Source organism: Enhydra lutris, unplaced genomic scaffold (assembly GCF_002288905.1).
Source record: "Enhydra lutris kenyoni isolate GAN:26980312 unplaced genomic scaffold, ASM228890v2 scaffoldscaffold13, whole genome shotgun sequence".
Taxonomy (NCBI): domain Eukaryota; kingdom Metazoa; phylum Chordata; class Mammalia; order Carnivora; family Mustelidae; genus Enhydra; species Enhydra lutris.
Window position 1 is genome coordinate 17408488 of NW_019154097.1, and position 21671 is coordinate 17430158.

General features: G+C 47.1%; 1 protein-coding gene across 4 annotated transcripts in view; it reads left to right on the forward strand.

Moving 5' to 3' along the window:
• Positions 1–21671, forward strand: part of LOC111146442 (A-kinase anchoring protein 2) — a 106912-nt gene that overhangs the window by 64470 nt on the left and 20771 nt on the right. For 3 of the 4 annotated variants that reach the window (XM_022502001.1, XM_022502000.1, XM_022502002.1), the window contains exon 2: positions 10762–13162. In XM_022502001.1, the coding sequence (XP_022357709.1) occupies positions 10876–13162 (2287 nt within the window). In that variant the 5' untranslated portion in view covers positions 10762–10875. Of the gene's footprint in view, positions 1–10761; positions 13163–21671 lie in introns of those variants that run through there. The other variant, XM_022501998.1, reaches the window with a different exon arrangement.

Consider the following 21671-nt stretch of genomic DNA (forward strand, 5'->3'; position numbering starts at 1 on the left):
GGGCCTGCCTGGGCTCCATCTACTTTGATTCTTCTTTCCTTGACTTGTATTCCCGGGAGGGTCCCAGGAAGTCCGCTTTGCTGGCCGAGCCGCAGACCGCAGGGCCATCCTGCCACCAACGTTGGGTTCCTCGGCTGCTCTACCAGGAGGAACTGCTCCCATATAGACCGTGAACTTCTGGCTATGCAGGATCATGCCTGGCATTTGCCCTCCTCTCCCTCTGCTCTATAAATATCTGCTCTCTCTCTCTTCTCCAGATTGAGTTCTTCGTGGCCCTGCAGGGACCTGAATTCTGACTTTCTAGTCAGCCAGAGTTATGCCCAGCTTTTTCCTAGGTCAACCCAAAGTGGGGGGCCAGGTGGGTGGGACGTGGGGGCAGAGTTGGGGACTCCTCTGAATCTACCTGGGCAGGGGAACCTACATCAATTCCCTCGTTAGCCTTAGCGTGTGGTGCTGGGGGGTCTGATTCTGTGGCAGAGAGTGGGGGATGTGTGTGACACTCGTGTCTGCCTGAGGCACGTAGAGATCTTTTTTGGTGGGTTGTTGCTGTTGTTGGGTGGCAAAAGATACTGGTGAGCTCTGAGAAAGTGGGTCCACTTCACCCTGAGACATCCCATAACCCTTTAAATGAGATCCCCCAAAGACCGTTAGAGGACATAAAAAGTGCGTGTGAGATAATACAAAGTTAAAAAAATGTTGGCTACGAAACCGTATGTACTGTCTGGTCTCGACACTATTAAATACATATTTCTACAAAGGAGACTGCAGTGGAATGCCATAAAATATTAACTGTTTTCCTCTGTGTGGAAGGAAGATGAATAATTTTTAGTTTCCATGTGGGCATTTATTACTTCATAGACACACATGCCCATAGATCTGTTATATCTAGCTCAGCCATTTTCCTGGATCTTTGGGATCTTTCAGATTTTGTACCACCTCAGCACCACCAGGATATTAATTCCCTGCTTGCCCAAGGCCTACCTGTGACTTTTCAAGGAGGCACCGGTAACTAGTTCCTGTCAGCCAGAGCCCGGGTCCTCGGAGGGCCTGTCGGGGCCCGGAGGCCTGTGGACGACGGCTCCTGCCCTTCAGGCTGGGCCGCTAGGGAGGGGCCAGGCCTCTTTGAAGGAGGTTAAAGTCCTTCTTTGTGTGAATGGCCTTTTAGGGAGCAGAGGGAGGGGCAGCTGTGACATCATAGTCTTCAGTCAGGAGGCTCAGAAGGAATTTGTCCAACTTGAGCCAGTGCGCAGGAATCTGTCTGGGAAAAGAGGCAGTTCTGACTGGGGACGTTTGAGACACACACTGTGGGCAGGGTAAGCCGAGTCTGCTGACCTCTCTGACTGTTCTTTTCCTTCTGGTCTGAAAGGAGTGGGTTCCTTTCAGAGGCCAGTCTTGGTGGAGGGGGCCTCGGAGTGGGGACGGCAGGGCCGAGCTGGGGAGTTCTTTTCTGCTGGAGGGAGAGGGGGCAGCTGAGCTCTGACTGGTGACTTGCTTCTCTTTGAAACTTCTTCAGACTCCCTGCTTTCAAGTTAGAGGGCAAAGAGGAAGCGCGTGCAAAGATTCACAGGTCCTCTGGGCCACGGAGGACGGTGCGTGCGTGTGTCTGCAAGAGTGTGTGTGTCTGTCCTGGTTCAGAACAGGAGTAAGTGACCCAGTGATTCTGGTAACTGGTTTTCTAGGGACTTTATTTTGTCTCTAACAAGGCCATGTTGGGGGACCCGCCACACTCATGGAGTGACTTGGGGCGTTATGGGAGTGTGTGTGCCTGTCCCAAGTAGGAGCCGGGGCGGGGGGAGCGAGAAGAGAAGCTCATCAGAATTGTTCAGATGTGGAATATCATCTGTGGACAAGGGGTTAATCTCGGAAGCGTCTGGCGCTGTTTCCTCTTTGCTCCTGGCTCTCTTTCTCAACATAGTGGATTTGTGCTGGGTCCTCAGTGGTGCTCAGCTTTGGGTCTCTGCTATTAGTGGTTGACCAGGCAAGAACCCAAGATCCTGAACTATTTTAAAACCGAGAGGGACATAGCTGAGTTACAAAGAACTAAAGTGAGCCTTGCCTTTGCTTTCAGCAGAATTAGTTACCCTAGAAAATTCCGGCTGCACAAACAGCCAGAGTTCCCTCTGTGGCCTTAATGGTGGTTTATTCTGGAGGTGGGAAACTGCCCTGTAAAAATCACCTCCTGGTGAAAAGGGCCGCTGGGGAGAAGAGCATCGGAGCCCTTGACAGGGCACGGAGTCTGCTGCATTGAGGAGGAAGTGAAGCCTGACCTTCTTGGGAGCAGAAAGGAAGCTTCTCTCCTCAGTGAGGGCAATCCTGAAGCCTCCGCTGCCATTCTCGGTCACTCCTGTAGGGAATGGATCTCCAAGCAGCTGGAAGAAACAAGCCTTTCACCAGTTGCTGTAGAAAAGGAAACAGCTTCGTTCCTCCCTCCAGCCCTCCTGCCTGCCGCGTCCCACCTCCCACCCCACCTCCGCCCCCATCTTCAGTTGCTTTCATGGAAAGCCGGAGTTCTAAATGTGTTAATCAAACAACACCTTGACATTTTCCAGATGTGTAGCCCGACATCTGAGCTGGCCGGTGACTTTGCAGCTGGGTTGAGGGGAGTGCTGTTAACAGGGCAGGCTGTGGTCCTGGGGAGACTCTGTTATGTTATAAATGGACCCCTTTCCTTCAACAGAAGCTTGAGCCAAGACACAGTTTGTTACCAACGAAGGGAATTTCCAGAAGTATTTGCATCCCATCGTCAAGCCTGTATCTGTACCAGAAGCCAGAGAGAACAGCAGGATGGTGAGGCCTTGGAAGGTCTCAGAAAGAAAGGCTGGGCCCTATGGGACCAGAACCGTCTTTTCAGAGCTGTCCCGGTCCTACTTGGCTGTAATGTGTCATGGCAGGAGGTCCAGGAGCTGTTGTTAGTGTTCACTCCCTTTATCAGGGGTCATAGCATTAACCCTGAGCCCGCCTGCTCTAAATTTAGCCTGCACCTGCCCAGGAGCGCTTAGGGGCTTTAAGTCTGGTCTATCTCCATCAACCAGGAAGGGGTCGTTCTTAGGGAGTGAGGAGGCTTCTGGCTTCCCACAGTCCGCACAGGCCCCTGGTCCTCCAGGCGGGAAGAAGCTCTGCGAGGGACGGAAGAGGAAAGGCTGCCTGGGACTGGGACTGGAATGTGGCCCAGGGTGATAGCCTCTCCCCTCCGCTTCCTGGCCCAGAGGCCTGAGGCCGAACCACGGAAGGAAGCAGGGCGCTCTCAGATATTTCCATTCTCTGTTCCCTCACAGCAGTGGGTGGAAGGGGCCTCCTCAGAGTTGCCGCACCTTCTCCCGCCTGCCCGGAGCCTGCCATCTCGGGCCCAAGAGCTGCAGGCCAGCTGCTGAGGAACTCAGGTGCTCTCAACTTTTTCAATCAACTCTTTCTAGCCAGCCCAGTTTGTGCCATGGAACAGAGCTGGGACTTTCTTTCCAGTTAGCACATCCTCCACCTTGTGCTTTTTGCTGTCTTTATGGGAGGTGGAACTCACTCCCTCTAAGGTCATAGGCTCCTTGCTACTGAGTAGGGACTGCCTCAGAGCTCAGGGACCCCTCACCGTGGCCCTGGCCCAGGCCTTGCCACTCTGCATATAGGTACTCAAGGCATGCTTATCCTTGCCCTGTGACCTCTCTCTGTCCCAGATCTCCAACCCGTAGCTCCATTCCAGTCCCTCCAAGTTGAATCAAGTTTAGGAGACTCATGGGGGCATCTTGCAGGTGTCTGGGCAGGATCTATTAGCCAGGATGCATCCCCTCCTTCCATTTACCTTTGTGACAGAAACCACAGCCAGGAAGTGTGGTCCCATAAGAAGCATTCTAGAGGGTTCCACCACACAGACCACAGAACCAATTCTCTGCCACGAACAGCAGTCATGTCCTGTGTAATCAGAACTCGACTTAGGCAAGAGAGAGAGGGTAAGAAGGGAAAAAACGGAGATGTTCTCTGGTTGCACAGCTATGCGGAAGTTATATTTTATCGCCACGCCTCTGTTCCTAGGCCAAGAATGAGTTTGTATTTTTGGTGAAACTTAAAAATAACTGGATTAAAGGATCAGGTCACCTATTATCTGGGGAAGAGTGTTTCTAATTTGACTATCATGGCCTTAGTAGGAAGTAAGCTGGGTTATTCAGAGGAGAAAGCTGGTGGGGCAGCGGGCTCCTGATGTGTGAGTGATTTGGGTCACACCGTGCATTTGGGAGCCCTGAGGTCACAGCTGGTAACAGGCGGTTTCAAGGGGTAACAGCCTCAGGGTGGTGGGGAGGTCGGTTCGGAAGCTGTGAACCAACCAGCATTGAAAGCACAGTGGAAGCTTCAGCTTCTTCCTTGCCCCTGTAGCAGAGGATACCTTCCTGCTGTCCCCCTGGGCCCAGCCAGATCCGCTAAGGAAAACGTACTTCCTGCAAGTTCTTTCTGCTCACGACGTGCCCAGCTGCAGGCCCAGGCACCCTGGGAAGAAAGAGCACACTGCCTTCCATCACCCAGCACGCCAGGTGTCAGGACCCTGCTGTGTTTTGTGTGCAGATTAAAAACAGTCTTCTAGAATCTTACCTGTGCTGTTGACGAGTCACAGCTCTAATGCATGGTGACCGTGGCAATGCCTGGGACGTGGGATCTGAATCTTTTGCCCCTGGGTTGTTGCTGGAGGAAGCAGAGGATGCTCCTTCAGAGGCCAGCCAGCTGGAAAGGTAAAATCCCCAGACTGAGCAGGAAGTCAGCACCCTCATTTCTAACTGGAGGGCCCTATGGGGAGAGCAGAAGAGAGCAGACTCCAGGAAGTCCATCTCTGTTTGGTTCTGGATAAAGAGGAGAGTGGGGTCTCTGACTTCTGGAGCCAAATCGTGAGTCTCTCATCACTTCTAGAGGTACAAGGGTGCAAAATGTCGACCAGAAAGCCAAGGAAATATTCTTTAGTAAAAACTACCCACCCTTCTGAACATAATATCCCTAGTCAGTTTGGAAGCCTGCTGTCACAGAGGACACTTTCTGAGGTATCCAGAGAGAATGTGAAGATCCAGCCTTCAGATCCTGGCTGTGCCACTTTCTAGTCAGGTGATCTCAGGAAAAATCTTTCAGTTTCTCTAAACCTCTTATTCTGAAGTTCTAAAATGAAAGTAGAAAACTCTGCTTTTCCTGCATGCCAAAGGGCCCTGTTACCAGGACCAGCTGAGAGCGTGTGTACACATGCCCTGTGAACATGGCGTGTCCACAGTGGAAGGGGGTGTGGTTCTCGACTGTCCGTTCAACCGCGTCCTCAGACTTGGACTTTCAGAGACAGGAGACGACTATTTTATGATTATCTTATGCAGCTACTCTGATTATGGCAGCAGCAAGTGCATCTTCTAATTGTGCTCAGCTTTAGTTAAAATGAACATTTGAGGACCTGAGGTAGGAAAAGATTGAGAGGTTAGAGGTGCCTTAGGTCTGACTTTTAGCCTTGCCTGGGCCTTTCTCCTTGAAATGCCTCATGCTGATTCTTCTTAAAATCAAAGCTTCATCACCTCCCCTCCCCAACCCCCGTCCTCCTCTAAGAAAGTCAACCAGCTCCCAGAGAGAATTTAGTATTGGTCATTTACACTTTAGTCTAAAATTGCTTAATAATAAGGAACATTTACACTAAACACTCTGCAGTTTACATAATATTTTTAAAAAGATTTATTTATTTTATTTGAGAGAGAGAGAAGAGAGTATGTGCGCACGAGGTTGGGGGACAGAGGGAGAGGGAGAGAGAGAATCTCAAGCAGACTCCCTGCCCGACACAGGCTTGATCTCATAGCCCTGAGACCATGAGCTGAGATGGAATCAAGTGGGAAGCTTAACCGACTGAGCCACCCAGTTCCCCCTTACATAGTGCTTTTAAACAACATTATCTAATCAAATTCCCAAAACAGATTTGAGAGATCTTGTTATGAGTCCTGCTTACAAAGGAGTTCTGTTCTTCCAAGAAGAGTCCCATGATTGTCTTACGTAGGGTCTGGCAGAACTTTCACAGGAGTCGCGGGGCCCCCGTGTTGTAAACTAACCATATAATTTGCTTTGCGTAACTATTAAACACATTTTTGTAAATAGTGGCAGCTTGAGACGCTACCTGGCACCAGGTTATAATAAAAGCCGGTCTTGGACCAAGTCCTGGCACTCATACAGACATTTATTAAGTAAACATTTGTGGGGTGCCTGGGTGGCTCAGTGGGTTAAAGCCTCTGCCTTTGGCTCAGGTCATGATCCCAGCGTCCTGGGATCGAGCCCAGCATCAGGCTCTCTTCTTGGCAGGGAGCCTGCTTCCCCCTCTCTCTCTGCCTGCCTTCCTGCCTACTTGTGATCTCTGTGTGTCAAAAAAATTAAAAAAAAAAAAAAAGAAAGAAATTAAAAATAAACATTTGTAAAAGTAGGCATAAAACCTCCTGTCATCAACCTCAAAGAAACCTCCGCTCTGGAAGATTCTAGACGCTCCCAACTCCACTTGGCATGGAGATAGATGGAGCAGTTTCACAAAGGCAGGATTCCCTTACTATGTAGTAGTTCAACAACCAGAGTCCTCTGAGCCGAAGGTGGGGGTGGGGGTGGGGGATGGCTGTTCCTTTTCAGGCTCCAAGCACCTTCCCAAAGGTATAAAGCCCCGATGCTCACTCTGTCCCTAAATCCTATTCAGGAAAGGCCAGAGAACATCTCGAATCCGCAAATCTGACCACCACCAATCTCACCAATTTCTAACGTTTATTATGCTAATTGACAATCCGGTAATTTCACTGATGAAAACTTATTTCTCACCTTAACTGTGCCAATTAGCAAAGCCTCAGGGGGCCCTGGTAGCTGAACTACCCAGGAAGGAAGCCACCTGCGGACCCTGGAATTTCTGATTAGATCCTGGTTGACCACTCTTAGAGGGTTATATTCCCAGTTAGGACAGCTGTCTGCCCCGGAATAGGATTTAAACTGATTCAGACACACACGGCTGTATCATATGGTCTCTGTGCACATATTTTAAAGTAAATAGTAGACATCCTGACTGGCTGTTAGCTATTGCAGGAACCTTGGAGGCTGGCAGGTAACATGTGTTGTGCTGTTAGGGCTCCACCTGGAGGGTTAGCAGGGGGAATCCAAGGATTTCCCTTGGGTCTCTTAGCACCCTTTCAAAATCCGGTTTGGTGCTCCTTTATTTTATTTTATTTTATTTTTTTAAGTAAGCTCTATGTCCAATGTGGGGCAGAACTCACGTCCCCCAGGTCCCACGATCAATAGATCAATAGTCATATGCTCTATTATTGAGCCAGCCAGGTGCCCCTGATGGTGTGTGTGTGTGTGTGTGTGTGTGTGTGTGTGTATTTTTAAGATTTTATTTATTTATTTGATAGAGGGAGAGCAGACAAGCAGAGGGAGAGAGGGAGCAGCAGATAGAGGGAGAGGGAGAAGCAGGCTCTTGGCTGAGCCGGGAGCCCAAGGCGGGGTTCAATTCCAGGACCCTGGGATCACAACCCGAGCCAAAGGCAGACGCCTAACCAACTGAGCCACCCAGGTGCATTGGGGCACAGTTTATTTTGAGGACTTTCCAGTTCATTTAATGAATGCATTTTATCTGAATCTGGAATCAGGTTCATCTTATCTGAGGCATGGAGAAAATTCTAGTCTTTCTAATCTTCAAAGGGAGCAATGAGCATTTGTTGGTTTCAGCAAAACATCATTTAATAACAGCAAGCCCAGATTCCTGCCAAATTTGTGCTGTGGACTTTCTAGCCCACTTCCATTTATCTGGGCTACTTATTGGTGGCTTTGATCGCATCAGGCCATCTTGCAGGAAGGTAGATGCGTCCCGTTGAGAACAGAACTCAGGAATTTGCTCTTTGTTACGACTGTTGCCCGACTTCATAAAAACTCAGGACCTCTGATGCATGGTGGTGAACCAGGAACGAGCGTTGTCTCTTTCATTACTTCTACCCTGATTTGGGTGTAGAGCTGCTACTACCTGACGTAGATGGAACTGAGTATCAAGAAAAATTTACTGAATTTGTGGAAAGAAGTGGGAGGACCCCCCTTGTAACTAATAGGAAGCAGAGAAGGCCGTTTCCTGTTTACACCCTCCAGTGTCTCCATGTTTTAAACAAATGTATTGGAACAGAATTGTCTCAGATTACACTGGGACTCCAAACTCTGGCTTTTAGCCAGTAATTAGCATTTTTAAAGCTACATCATAGAAGGCATTCAAGGAACGAGACTCCTTGTATCTGACTCAAAGCTAATGGTAGTGGTGTTGGACACAGCGAAAAGGTATTGTCAGATGCTATTCTCAGAGTTAAAATTTTGAATTGGAACACTTGCTACTTCAGAAAATAGGCCTTGGAAAGACTTGGTATAATTTTCAAGTTTAAAAGAGAAAAAAAAGCTGACAGGGCATCGGCTTGGCATGGTCCAACATTTGACCTGAAGCAACAGGAGAAAGACATGAGGTGCTCTTGGGCCGTGCTGTGGAACTGGGCTAAGGACCTCTTGTTTCTGTGATTAGTAACAGATCACCCTTCCCTCCTCCTGACCAGAGTAAATAAACTCCAAAATAGACTTACGGCTTCCTAGGAAATCCAATTTTTTTTAAGAAAGAAGTGTTGTCTCCTGGAGCTTATGGTTGCTGCTGATCTCATTATGACCTTGCAGAATAAGCCTCCTGCTTGTTTAATGAATGTTTAATCAATAGATGAATGACTAAATGAAGTGTAGAATGAATTATTTGCCTTTTAGCTTCCTTTACTGTTACACTGCCCTCTTTTCCTCTTATGTCAACTAAAGTATTTTATGTTTTAGGAGGGTGGTGGTTTTCAACCATAATACAGTTCTAATAGCTTCCTACCATTTTCCTACCTTTTTTTCCCCCCCAAAACCAAAAAGCATATAAGAAAAGCTCTACTTAGTCCCATAAAGAATGTTAGCAGTAAGTCACTGGGCAAATGACACCGGGGTGGGAGGGTCACAGATCATCGGATTCTCACTGTAGCAGTGCCTTGTATCTCTTTTTGTTGGTCTGTTTATTCCAGTAATAGCTTTCCATGGAGTGGGCTGATTTTGACCTAGGTTTATTTGAAATTGAATGGCAGCCAGTAAGTTTCAGTTATTCATATTTTCTGTAATTCTTAATGACCTAGAAGTCACTGGCAATTGCCTTACCAAAAGAGAGTCTAGTTAATGTTTTTAAAAGGCAATAAAAACATCTTTGACACGGCTCTTGAGTTCATTCCAAAGATAAAAGAACCCCTAGTTAATGATGGTAAAAAAATAAAATAAAGGTATTAGCATTATAAATATTAATGGTATTAAATACTAGAGTTGGACAAAGACCAGAGCTAGACTGGAAGATCATCTAAGACCAGAAGGTGTTGACAAAGGAATAGTTGTTGTTGCCTGTGACTGAAGAAGGCACATAAATTACCTGGTTGGATTAAATCTGGCAGAGAATGTAAAAAATGCAGAATGAGGGAAACCCCAGTTCATGGAGAACCATGAGACTTTTTCAGCATTCTGACAGCAGTGCAGAGCACATAGGGTGAGTCCCCATATTGTTCTAGGTCTCATGAAGAAATCCATAATTATGCACTTTCCTTAGAAGGACTCTGAAATGAATCCCCTGGGAGTCCTCCAAAAGTGATGTTTTAGCATTATGTTCTAAGATTTTAAAATCGTTTACAGTGTACACAAATGAAAACGATGCCACCTTGCAGTTTTGCATGGAAGTATGCCACTAATGCAGCATGAACTTGAGAGAGGAAGACAAACTTGACCAGGTGTCCATGAGATCCTTGAGGAACACTCCCTAATTAACGTCACAATTTACCACTGAATTATCTAAGATATACCAGAGTCCTTAGGTGTGAAAAAAAATCATCCTAGAATTTGGAAATTAATTTTACTAATGCCAAATGACAAAATTGCATGGGATTAGCAATTAGTGACCAAGTGGGATTTATTTCAAAACATTAAGAAGATGTGGTTTTTCTTATTGAAGGATAAGAGTGGAGCTATCACAGACAAAGCATTTTAGGAACCAGGGAGGAGCCTCGGGCCACTAACTTTTCAAAGCAAAATTACTCAGTCCTTAACTAAGGAACTGTTTTGATGTAGTCCCAGAGAATAGAACTGTGCAAGCAGTGGCTTTGGTTATGGCATTTATAGCGCACATGCTGAATTACGAGCCATAGCAATGGGGCACTGAAGTTGTTAAGAGGCTTTGGAAGGGATTTACCCTTTTCCAGTATTTTATTTTGTAAAAATTCTCAAGAAGCTTCTTGTCTCCAGAATTAACTGTATTACACCTGGCAGAGACTCATGTTTTCAAGAAGAATTGCTCATGCAAGGGGACCATCTTATTATAGTTGGGGACACACAAATAGTCCTATTTCATTTCTGCCCCATTGCTATGGCTATGGTATATAATCTCTTCTACTTCAGAAGATATCTGAACAGTGTCTTCAAATGATCTGAATCTTCATTTACATTGAAATTTAAAAATGGGGTTAACATCTATGGAACGTTCTCCGGAGACCCAGTGAGCAAAACAGAATCTGTAACCTGGAGAAGTTTAGGTACCAATCACCACAACAAAGTAAGTATGTGAAGAATTACTAGAAGGAAAATGTCTGTTCCGGAGACCTTGTCATGTTTCAGTTTTCCTTCCTGTCAGTTACCAACTAATTTCTCAAGGCTTCACCTCCATAAGAGATTTAGTATCTAACTCTGCCTTTCCTCCTCTCTTTATTCCAGAAGCCTCCCCAGCTCTCTGAGGATGATATCCGGCTAAAAAACCAGAGAGACAACTGCAGCAGGGCCAACCCCTTGGAGCCTGCAACCAGCTCCCTTCCCCCAGATCACAAAAACATGGAAATTGAGGTCTCCGTCGCAGAATGTAAAAGTGTTCCCGGTACCGCGTCTACCCCACATTCCATGGACCACGCCTCTCCTTTCTACTCACCCCCCCACAACGGCCTCCTCAGTGATCACCATGAAGCTCTGGATAATGATGTGGCCAGAGAGATCCGCTATCTAGATGAGGTGCTGGAAGCCAGCTGCTGTGACTCTGCTGTGGACGGAACTTACAACGGTACCTCGTCCCCGGAGCCCGGAGCAGCCATCGTGGAGGGTAGCGCAAGCCCACCTGCCCACGCGGCCATCCAGCCGGAACCCACCGAGAGGGCAGCTGGCAGACAGGCCCCTCCCCACACTGAGCTCAGCACCAGCTACTCTGACGCCATGGCAGAGGGTGGAAAAGCCAACGGCCACTCCCCTGCCCAGCCCCGAGACCTGCAGGGGGACAGCCCCCAGGCCCCCGTGAGCCCCGGCTCCTCCAGCAGCTCGCGGTGCTCGGGCCGTGATGGGGAGCTCACGCTCACCACGCTGAAGAAGGAGGCCAAGTTTGAGCTGCGTGCCTTCCACGAGGACAAGAAGCCCTCCAGGCTCTTTGAGGACGATGAGAATGAGAAGGAGCAGTACTGTGTCAGGAAGGTGAGACCTTCGGAAGAGATGCTGGAGCTGGAAAAGGAAAGGAGAGAGCTCATCCGGAGCCAGGCGGTGAAGAAGAATCCCGGCATCGCGGCCAAATGGTGGAATCCTCCCCAGGAGAAGACCATCGAGGAGCAGCTGGATGAGGAGCATCTGGAGTCACACAAGAAGTACAAGGAGCGCAAGGAGAGAAGGGCACAGCAGGAGCTGCTGCTCACGCAGCAGCAGCCCCCACCACCGCAGCCCTGCGTGGCCCCCGCCCCCTCCCGCGAGCACGCCAGCGCCCCCGACCATGCCAAGGAGGACATCGTCACCGAGCAGATAGACTTCTCTGCTGCTCGCAAGCAGTTCCAGCTCATGGAGAGCTCCAGGCAAACGGTGGCCAAGGGCCAGAGTACTCCCAGGCTCTTCTCTATCAAGCCCTTTTACAGGCCTTTGGGATCAGTCAACTCAGACAAGCCCCTGACCATCTCGAGACCAGCTTCCATCGGGGGACCGCTGGAAGACGGTGGTGCACCAGCAGCCAAGGGGCAGAAAGCCAGCTGTGCCCTGGACAGCCAGTCTTTGGGGGGAAGCCAGGGCAGCACAGCTCCTCAGGGGAAAGAAGGGCCCTACAGTGAGCCTTCCAAACGCGGGCCCTTATCCAAACTGTGGGCAGAGGATGGGGAGTTTACCAGTGCCCGGGCTGTCCTCACTGTGGTCAAGGATGAGGACCCCGGGATCTTGGATCAGTTTTCCAGGTCAGTCAATGTTTCTCTCACCCAAGAGGAGCTTGACTCTGGTTTGGATGAATTGTCGGTGAGGTCCCAGGATACCACTGTCCTGGAGACCCTGTCCAATGATTTTAGCATGGACAACATCAGTGACAGCGGGGCGTCCAACGAGACCACCAACGCCCTCCAGGAGAACTCACTGGCCGATTTTTCTCTGCCCCAGACTCCACAAACTGACAACCCTTCAGAGGGCCGGGGAGAAGGCGTCTCCAAGTCATTTAGTGATCATGGTTTCTATTCCCCTTCGTCTACACTGGGAGACTCGCCATCAGTGGATGATCCCTTGGAATATCAGGCTGGTCTCCTGGTGCAGAATGCCATTCAACAAGCCATAGCTGAGCAAGTGGATAGAGCCGTGTCCGAAACCAGCAAGGGTGGGACAGAGCAGCAGGGACCTGGGGCAACTCTAGAAGAAGCCGAAACTGGGGCTCCCGGCTCAGAGAAGCCTCAGAGCATGTTCGAACCACCCCAGGTGTCCTCTCCCGTTCAAGAGAAAAGGGAGGTGTTACCAAAGATTCTGTCTGCCGAAGACCGGGCGCTCAGGGAAAGGGGGCCTTCCCAGTCGCCGCCGGCAGTGCAGCCCAGTGGCCCGGTGAACATGGAGGAGACCAGACCGGAGGGGAGCTACTTCAGCAAGTACTCGGAGGCAGCTGAGCTGAGAAGCACAGCCTCGCTCCTGGCCACTCAGGAGTCCGATGTGATGGTTGGGCCCTTCAAGCTGAGGTCCAGGAAGCAGCGGACTTTGTCCATGATCGAAGAAGAGATCAGAGCAGCCCAGGAGAGGGAAGAGGAGCTGAAGAGGCAGAGGCAAGTCTTGCAGAACACCCAGAGCCCCCGGGCAAAGAACGCCCCGTCCCTGCCCGCCCGGACATCGTGCTACAAAACCGCGCCAGGTAAGCAAAGCGCGCGCCAGACACAGATGCTGTGCACAAAGGTTGATTTCAGCTTATGTGTTTCTTGTGGAGCCTCCTCTGTGTGTGGCTAGAATTCATGTTTGGGGTGGGGCGGGGGTGGGTGTGCGACGCAAGGGTTTTAGCATCCAGGGACAGGCAACTGAAGTGAGAATGTCCCCAAGAAGAACTCTGAACCTGGATGGCGTGCCATTTCCCTGAGGGTGCAATTGCTTCTTTCTCGTTGTTCTGCTCTGAGTTTGCTTTAGTAGAGAATTGTTCTCTTTTATTGGAGAGGGCTGCCTCTGGCTGAGGGAGGGGCCGTGTGTGGCACAGACCCCGGGCGGAGCAAGCCTGTGTGGGGGCCGGCTTGGAGTCAGTAGCCTGACCCTTGGTCTCTGTGGTTAAATCAAACCCATGTGATTTGGGGGATGTGCTCTGCTAACCCCTTCCAAACCAGGTCCCTTCCTAGCAATGACAGTCATGACCCTGTGTCACAGACTGACCCATAGCAGATGTTTTTGTCTTTCTTCTGTATGATTGGATTTGTCTTCCTTTTAGTCACCACAATGCAGTTGCTTTGGAATCAGGGGTGGTCTCATTCATTCTTGGCCTGTCTTCACCACATTTGGAGAGATGGAGTTACCCTGAAGGTCTTTTGTCCCTTCCCATTGCCTGGGCTGTCCCTTTCTTGAATGCTTTGTATAAATGGTTGATGTTATTTAATTATGGTGGTAATTCATGTTGCCGCCATTGTGAATTAACAGTGTGACCAGTTGTTTTTATTTCCCATTTGGATATGATGGCAGTCAGAGCACCACACATCCTAGTGCGGGAAAATGCTGCTCGAAGTGTGGTCTGGGCTAGTCCATAAACTTACCAGTCCACACTGAGAATCAGTCCAGACAGAGAGAGCGAGCGTTTGACCATTCTTGTTGCAATTTGATATTGTCCTCAAATCCAAGCACGGAATTCTGTTTTGTAAAAATATTGGTTCATGACAGACTGAAGGGGAAACTTCTTTCATTAGAGACCATCTGAAAAGCATTACCGTAATATATACTTGCTGGCATTTGACTTGGTTTATCCAGATCCTAGTCCCTAGTCTTGACACGTGGCTTCCATCAAATCTACAGTGACTCAAGGTAACTCTTTCGGTTATTAATTTTTAGCTTTGAAATAATCTCAACCTAAAGGAAAGTTTCCAAGTATAGTACAAATATGTTTTATTCTGAACCATTCGAGAGAGTAAATTGCCAACACTGATGCTCCATCACGCCCAATTTTGTAGAATGTCCCTCAATGTGGGTTTGTCTATGCTTTCACATGGGTACCTTCAGGTAATGCATATTTGGTAGGAATACCACAAGAATGATGCTATATTCTTCTCACTATATCCAATCAGGTGTCCCTTACAGGGACAGATACTGACTTTTTTCACGTGATATTAATTTTGATCACTTGTTTGTGGGAGTGTCTGACAGGCTTCTGCAGTAAAATTACTATGTCCTTTGTAATTAATAAATATTCTGTGGGGAGTTACTTTGGTACTGTGTAATCTTTTATCCCACTCCTTATCAGACTTTATTCATTTATCTATTTATGTCAACGTGGTCATATGGATTCCTATTATATTCTGTGGGTTAGAATCCATTTCTATGATTTTTATTCTTAATTTGTTTAGATATAACTTATGGGAGCTCTTTCAAGCTAACTTCAGCATCCTTTTGACATGTCCTCATTATTCTCTGGGCGTGTCCTTGCTTTCTGATGCCACAGATGTTCCAGTCTCATCTTATACTTTCCTAACCCTGAAATCAGCCATTTCTTCAAACAGCACTAATTCCTTTTTAGTGGAGAATGGAATTTAGAAACCAAAATCTGGGAGCTTGGTGTGCTCATTGTGATTGGATCGTCACTGCTCCCAGGCACTCCCAACAAGCAGAATTAGAGAATATACACAGATTCCATCTGTCTGTCTGTCTATCTGTCCACCTACCTGCCTACCTACCTGTTTTGAAAACCATGAGCTCACCTTGATACCTTTAATTCTAATTTAATACCACGGCATTCATATTCTCCATATTTGTAACCTCCTTTTGACAACAAAATACCTGGTTCTTGCTACCCTCAGTATATTTATTATTTCATCAGTCCCTTCCTCACCTTATGTAACCAATCTCCTATTTTCCTTACCCACCTTAGGCTCCAATACCATATGCCCAATACCAATACCCACCTACCCTGCTGTAAACTCCAGCACACCATTCTGAGTCACTGTGACTCCTCCCACCCCCACTGCAGACACCATCTTGTTGAGCCCTCCCCAGTGGCTTTTGGACTAAATTGTTCATGAAGAAAAGAAAGGGAAGAGAAAGAGGAAAAGCATGGTGACTTTCTTGATACAGTTTTTAATTTCTGTAGGTCACAGGGCAACGGCCAGCTGAGTGAGGCAAAGAAAACTTTCAAGGGCATTTGTGTGTGTGTGCGTGTGTGCGCACGTGCGCTTAATAGGGACTGATTGGCTTTCCCCAAAGATCCTTAGTTGTCAAGTTCAATTTAAATTTTTGTGGGCTAGCTTGGCACAGAGGTGCTAGTGGGCATTCTATATAGTATCCTAGAAAAAGTTTTCATACCACTTGAATACAGCCCAGTCTGAGGAGCCTACTTCACAAGTTAATGATGCTGAAGGGCCACATAAGAACTTGAAGTCTGGCGAAGGAATGTTCTTCAAGCATCTGAGCAATTTCTCTCACATGGAAGGTAGATGCTCACACGGCTCTCCTATCATTTATAGCTGGCTTTACCTGCCTAAGCCTCCCTTTACATTATTTGATTATAAAACCTTCCTTAAAGTGCATGTGCTCAGTGGGTATTTTCAGTTTTCTTTACCTCTTAATTGACCCTCCTGCTGTATTGCTCCCCTCCTTTATTTCTAGTATGTGAAAAAATAAAATATTTCAACACTTTCCTCTGTTCCCTGACCTGCTGTGGTCTCTTAGGCTTCCCCACCAGGCTTAAAATAAGATAAGGTTCTGTGTTTGCCCTCAGCATCCCAGCAGCCCAGGGCTGATTTTCCCAGCACATCCCTCTATGCTCATGCTAATATCCTCCCCCATCTCTCCTCCTGGAGGATTGATTCTACATGATGATTCATCCAGGCAAGTCTGTGTACTGCAATGGTTTAACTGTTGCACTGAACATAGTTATGATAATGACGCGTGTGCACCTCATACCTTCATGTTTATCTCTAAGTAGGTGGCAGGCCTTGCCATAATTACAACATAGATTGGAAAAAAAAAAACTGAATACAAAATGTAATTTTCTTTCTATCTGTGCCTGGAAATGTTTGGAGTAGTGCTTGGCTAGCCAGCCTCCCAAGTTTATGATCAGGGAGGAGGCTGACGCATCACTGTGAGCAGCCAAACTAGACGATTCATAGCCAGGGTTGAAACTGCTGGTTCCAACTTTGGTTTCGTGCGTGGAGATGATGCTACGTTCCTACTGCGTTACTCTGCATCTGCCATCAGAAGAGGTGATTCAGCTGGTTTGTTGCATGACTCAGCTTGATGATTCAATATTAGGTGATGAAAAATATAATTTTTAACTTTCCTCTGGTGGAGATCATGCTGGAAACAAGCTGGAATCCTAAAACCTAAGGGAAGTAGAATCCACTGAGAGCCAGGATGTCATCGGGAAAAGCAAATCTGCTGATTCCCCCCAACCATTCCCCAGGTGTTGAAAAGATAACTTGTTTTTGCTGTTAGTTTCCTTGCCTTTCAGAGGTGGAGAAGATATATTTTTTTAAGATTTTATTTATTTATTTGACACAGAGAGAGAAAGCACAAGTAGGCAGAGAGGCAGGTGGTGGGGGAGGGGGAAGCAGGCTCCCCGCTGAGCAAAGAGCCCGATGTGGGGCTTGATCCTAGGACTCTGAGATCATGACCTGAGCTGAAGGCAGAGGCCCAATCGACTGAGCCACCCAGGAGCCCCGAGAAGATATTTTTATTTTTATTTATTTTTTTTTGAAAGATTTATTTATTTGACAGAGATCACAAGCAGGCAGAGAGGCAGGCAGAGAGAGAGAGAGAGAAGGAAGCAGGCTCCCCGCTGAGCAGAGAGCCCGACACGGGGCTGGATCCCAGGACCCTGGGATCATGACCTGAGCCGAAGGCAGAGGCCCCAACCCACTGAGCCACCCAGGTGCCCCCCGAGAAGATATTTTTTTTTTTAAAGATTTTATTTATTTATTTGACAGAGAGAGATCACAAGTAGATGGAGAGGCAGGCAGAGAGAGAGAGAGGGAAGCAGGATCTCTGCCGAGCAGAGAACCCGATGCGGGACTCGATCACAGGACCCTGAGATCATGACCTGAGCCGAAGGCAGCCGCCCAACCCACTGAGCCACCCAGGCGCCCCCTGAGAAGATATTTTTAAAAAGATATTGTCATTCTCAAAGGCAAGTGATTAGTAAAATTATTTTGGAAATTTTATCTTGTTGGCTCTTACGTGATTTTAAAGGAAGACGTTTCACTTAAATAGGGTCTATGTGACTTTTGCTCATACAGAGGTGAGTAAGGCAGATGCAGTTCCTGCCTTCAGGGAACTTACAGTTCAATGAGAGAAACAACATCAGACAAAGATGACAGTTTCATGGTAGAGACGCATGAAAACCTATAGGAGCCCATATCAAGGGAGATCACCTCCCTGAGGGTATAAGAGAAGTCTTCCTTTCTTAGGAAGCTACTATCCAAGCTTTGAACTGAAGGGTAGAAAGAAGTTGGGTTTAGGGTTGGGGGGCAGTTGTTCCAGTAAAAAGGAAGAGCACCTAAGGAGGCCCAACAGGAAGAGAGCTGGTATGCTTGAGGTACTTAAGTAAGGTTAGGAAGGGTTAAAGGAAGAGATTTAAAACAAAATGAAAGAAAGTTGGTTTGGAGCCAGGCAGTGAAGAGCTGCTTTAATGAGTCCATTCCACCAGCTTTTATTAAGCTCTTCCTGTGTACAAGAACTTCTGAAGGCCTGTTGCCATCTTGACAAAGGCAGTGTGTTGTGTGAGAGACCATATTCCCAAGAGTGAACACATGTGTGCCTTCTGTTGACAGTACTCAAAATTAGAGAAGAAAGGAAGCATTCCAGCAGGTGCCTTAGCCTAACTTGAAGGAGCAGCCTACAGCACTGCTGCAGATACCCTTGATGATCAAGTTTGGGAGGAAAACCCAAACTTTTTGTCGAAGTTACGATTTGGATCTTTTCAAATGTCTTTCAGATTGAGGCTGTCAACAGACGGTTCTCACTTTAGCGCCTGTTGTCTATTAATAGATATCCTGGTTTCACTTCCAAGTTCTAGGCATGACAGAGAAACCCAGCTAGTTAGGTGATGATGAATTTAGTTTTTTAAAATAGTTTCCGTTTTCGTGCCAGATGTTGAACTGGTCTACCACATCAAATAATTTGCTCAGTGGGACAGTATGGGGAGTGGAAAAGCAGAAGGTGTGGATATTGAGTTTTATAACTTGGAGTGTCTATTCATGTCTTTTAATATGTGGAAAGATATGATAGTTATGCATCTTATAAAGATAAAATTTCCACAGAGTTTCAACTTCGACTGCCAGTTTGAATTAAGATTGCGCATGTGGTGACCTTTACATTATTATAAAGATTAGTGATTGGGTCTTTTTTCTTTCCCCTTCATTATCTTCAAATATTACAAAGTCCTGGACAGAAAAAAAAAATATTTATGTCAGCACAGTACTCATGAAGGAGAGCTTGATGGCTTTTTCCATGCAAAATTAGAATGGATGAGACCAAGTCTCACTTCAGATGCCCTCCTTGCTCCGCAGTAGAAGACCTTGTATTAGCAACTGGTGGAAACATTCTGTCACAGACCCAAGTGAGAGAGGGCTCTCCTTCCAGGGTATCCGCTGTCTCCCTTTCCTACAGGCAGTCACAGATTGTACAAACTACATGGGTCCAGCTGGCCTTGTGAAAGTACTAAAACTTAATGTGGAACATCTTACAGAGCATTATGCCTATGACTACCACATTTCCTGAACATTCTCTGGTGACACAAGCCTAATCATGGTACCATGGGTTATCAAGACCTTAAAGAGTGTACTATATGAGTTATTTCACACACATTTTTCTCAGTTTTTTTCATTTGCTCATTTAATCTGCCCATCAGTCTTTTAAGATGTCATAACGAATTATCCAAGTCCTTGAGGCCAGATATATTCAGTTTTCCTGATTTCAGAAAAGCCACGAAGTGTATAAACTCTTATTTAGAAAAGCAATACAAGGCCTATACTGTTACTTAACCCACCCGGGATGGGGTCTGGAAGCAACACCCTATCAACGAATTAGATTTCTACTATAAAACTTAGGAAGACTTAGTTACATTAAGTGGGATAAATAAAGCCTAAGAAGAGCCTCATGCTGGATCTTGTCAGGTTTTGTTGTCAAATAGGATATGTCTTGGTTTTCAGAGCTTCGTTTGGATTTTGAAACCACACATAAGAGATCATGGACCTATAATATTATTCCCTTTTCAAGGCATTAATACCAGAGTCCAGAGAGATTAAGACCTGCCTGAGGTCACTTAGCCAGGAAGTGACAGAGCCACTTTCAAACCCGGGCTCATTTGATTTCAAAGTCCGTATTCTTTCTATACCCTTTCTTGTCCTCTGCAGAACCTGCCCCTCTGCTCTAGAGATCTACAAGCTGTCTAGTAGTAACAGCTCCCCTCTCCAGCCAACAGTGATTGAGCTCAATCTCCTCCCACCCTCTCCCAGTCTCAGGCCTGACCCCTGCATTGTCTTGGGTCCCTCCTGCCCCCTGCTTTTTGGAACCACTATAGCTCTGAAATCCTTTGCTCACTGTGGTCTGGGTGAATGAGTTTGCTCCCAGAGGCCATGAGACAGTGCTGCCCTAGTGATCCCAGTGGTTCCAGACCTTAATTCCAGTGCTCCAAATTACAATAGGCAAAATTGCTGGTGCTGTCCAAAGATCTGAGCCGATGGCGGAGGGGATGAGCATAGTCTGTGTCAGCTGTCTAGCCTGATGGCGCCCATGAGTTCTTTCTGAATGTTCGTTCCCCAGAAAGAAACACAGTCACTCACTCTCAGAGCAGGCCCATTCCCTGAAGCCATTGGAAGGATTGGGTACTCAAACAAGGAATCAATTTCTTAGTTTGAGGACGAGCAGGAATAAGTGTTCGTTCATTAACCAAACATGTTTGGTAGAGTGGGACCAAAGGCAACTGTGTTCACTGGTGGTCATTGAGCACCATGACTGCTTTCTGTTGTTCCCGTTTGCTCAAGTTTGATCCTTCTGCCTTGGACCAGAATCTCCCTGTGTTTTAGTTCATCTGAACCCAGCAAATAACGTTCCTTTTTTAAAAATATTTTTATAAGTGAGTTAGTTAATTAGAGTGCCCTGGTGGGGGGAAGGGCAGAGGGAGAATCTCAGGCAGACTCCATGCTAAGCGCGGAGCCCATCATGGGGCTGATCTCTTGACCCTGAGATCATGATCTGAGCTGAAATCAAGAGTCAGACATTTCACCGACTGAGCCAAGCCAAGTGCCCCAACTACGTTCATTTTAAAAAATGCATGCCATTTGGGAAGAAATGGTCAAGAAAAGGTTAGATTGAAGGAGTGTTTGGCAAGGGGTGAGTGTATGTGAAGATGGGAGGGCTTTTCAAATGATAGAATTCAGAGTTCTTTTTTGGACATTCTCCTCCAAGGTTTGAAAAGGACAGCTGCCATGGTTAACATGTCAGCCTCACTCCTGAGAAGATAGGGACCTCCCGTCTTCCTTCCATGCAACGTCTATGGGGTATATCTTCTGGCAAGAAGAACTTTGGAAAAGGCACTACATTCCATGGGTTTAGTTTCCTTCTGTAAGCAAGTTCTTCTGTCACTGCTCCTTGTGCTGGTCCTCTGACATATTCACTGTGCTTGGGTTGCCTTCCAGTGGGGCTCTAGCCTTTCTGGGGCCACCTCATAGTGTCCTTGCTCCTTACCCTTGACCCCTATGTGTGGCTACTCCATGTTCCAAGTTCGACCAGCTTCCGAAAAATCCGACTCCACCGCCTGCCAAAAAAGATGTCATCTTAAGCTGAGAAAGAAAAGATGAATCAAAGGACCTAATTCTTATAAGATCCCTGCTCTACCTCCGGTAAGAAATATGAGCTAATCAAAGCCAGGCGTGGGAGCAGGATGTCCCCTGTGATTGCTGGAGTCTGGTCAGGATATGACTACATCTCTTACTAGCCATCGTGACCTGCTGTTACTTCCCTCAGGAGCTTGGCATTTCAGACCTATTTGATCTTTGTGACTAAGCTACTACTTCAGGGGTGGGCTAACTAGGGGCGGTGGTGGGGAGTGTGTAAGACATGGCCATTCAGGCACCAAGGAGTACATCCTGTATTTCATGTTGTGATATTTTATTTCTCATGGCTTTTCCCTATAAACTTCAAAAGTTTCCCAAAACCTGTCTGAGTCTGACCTCACAGGT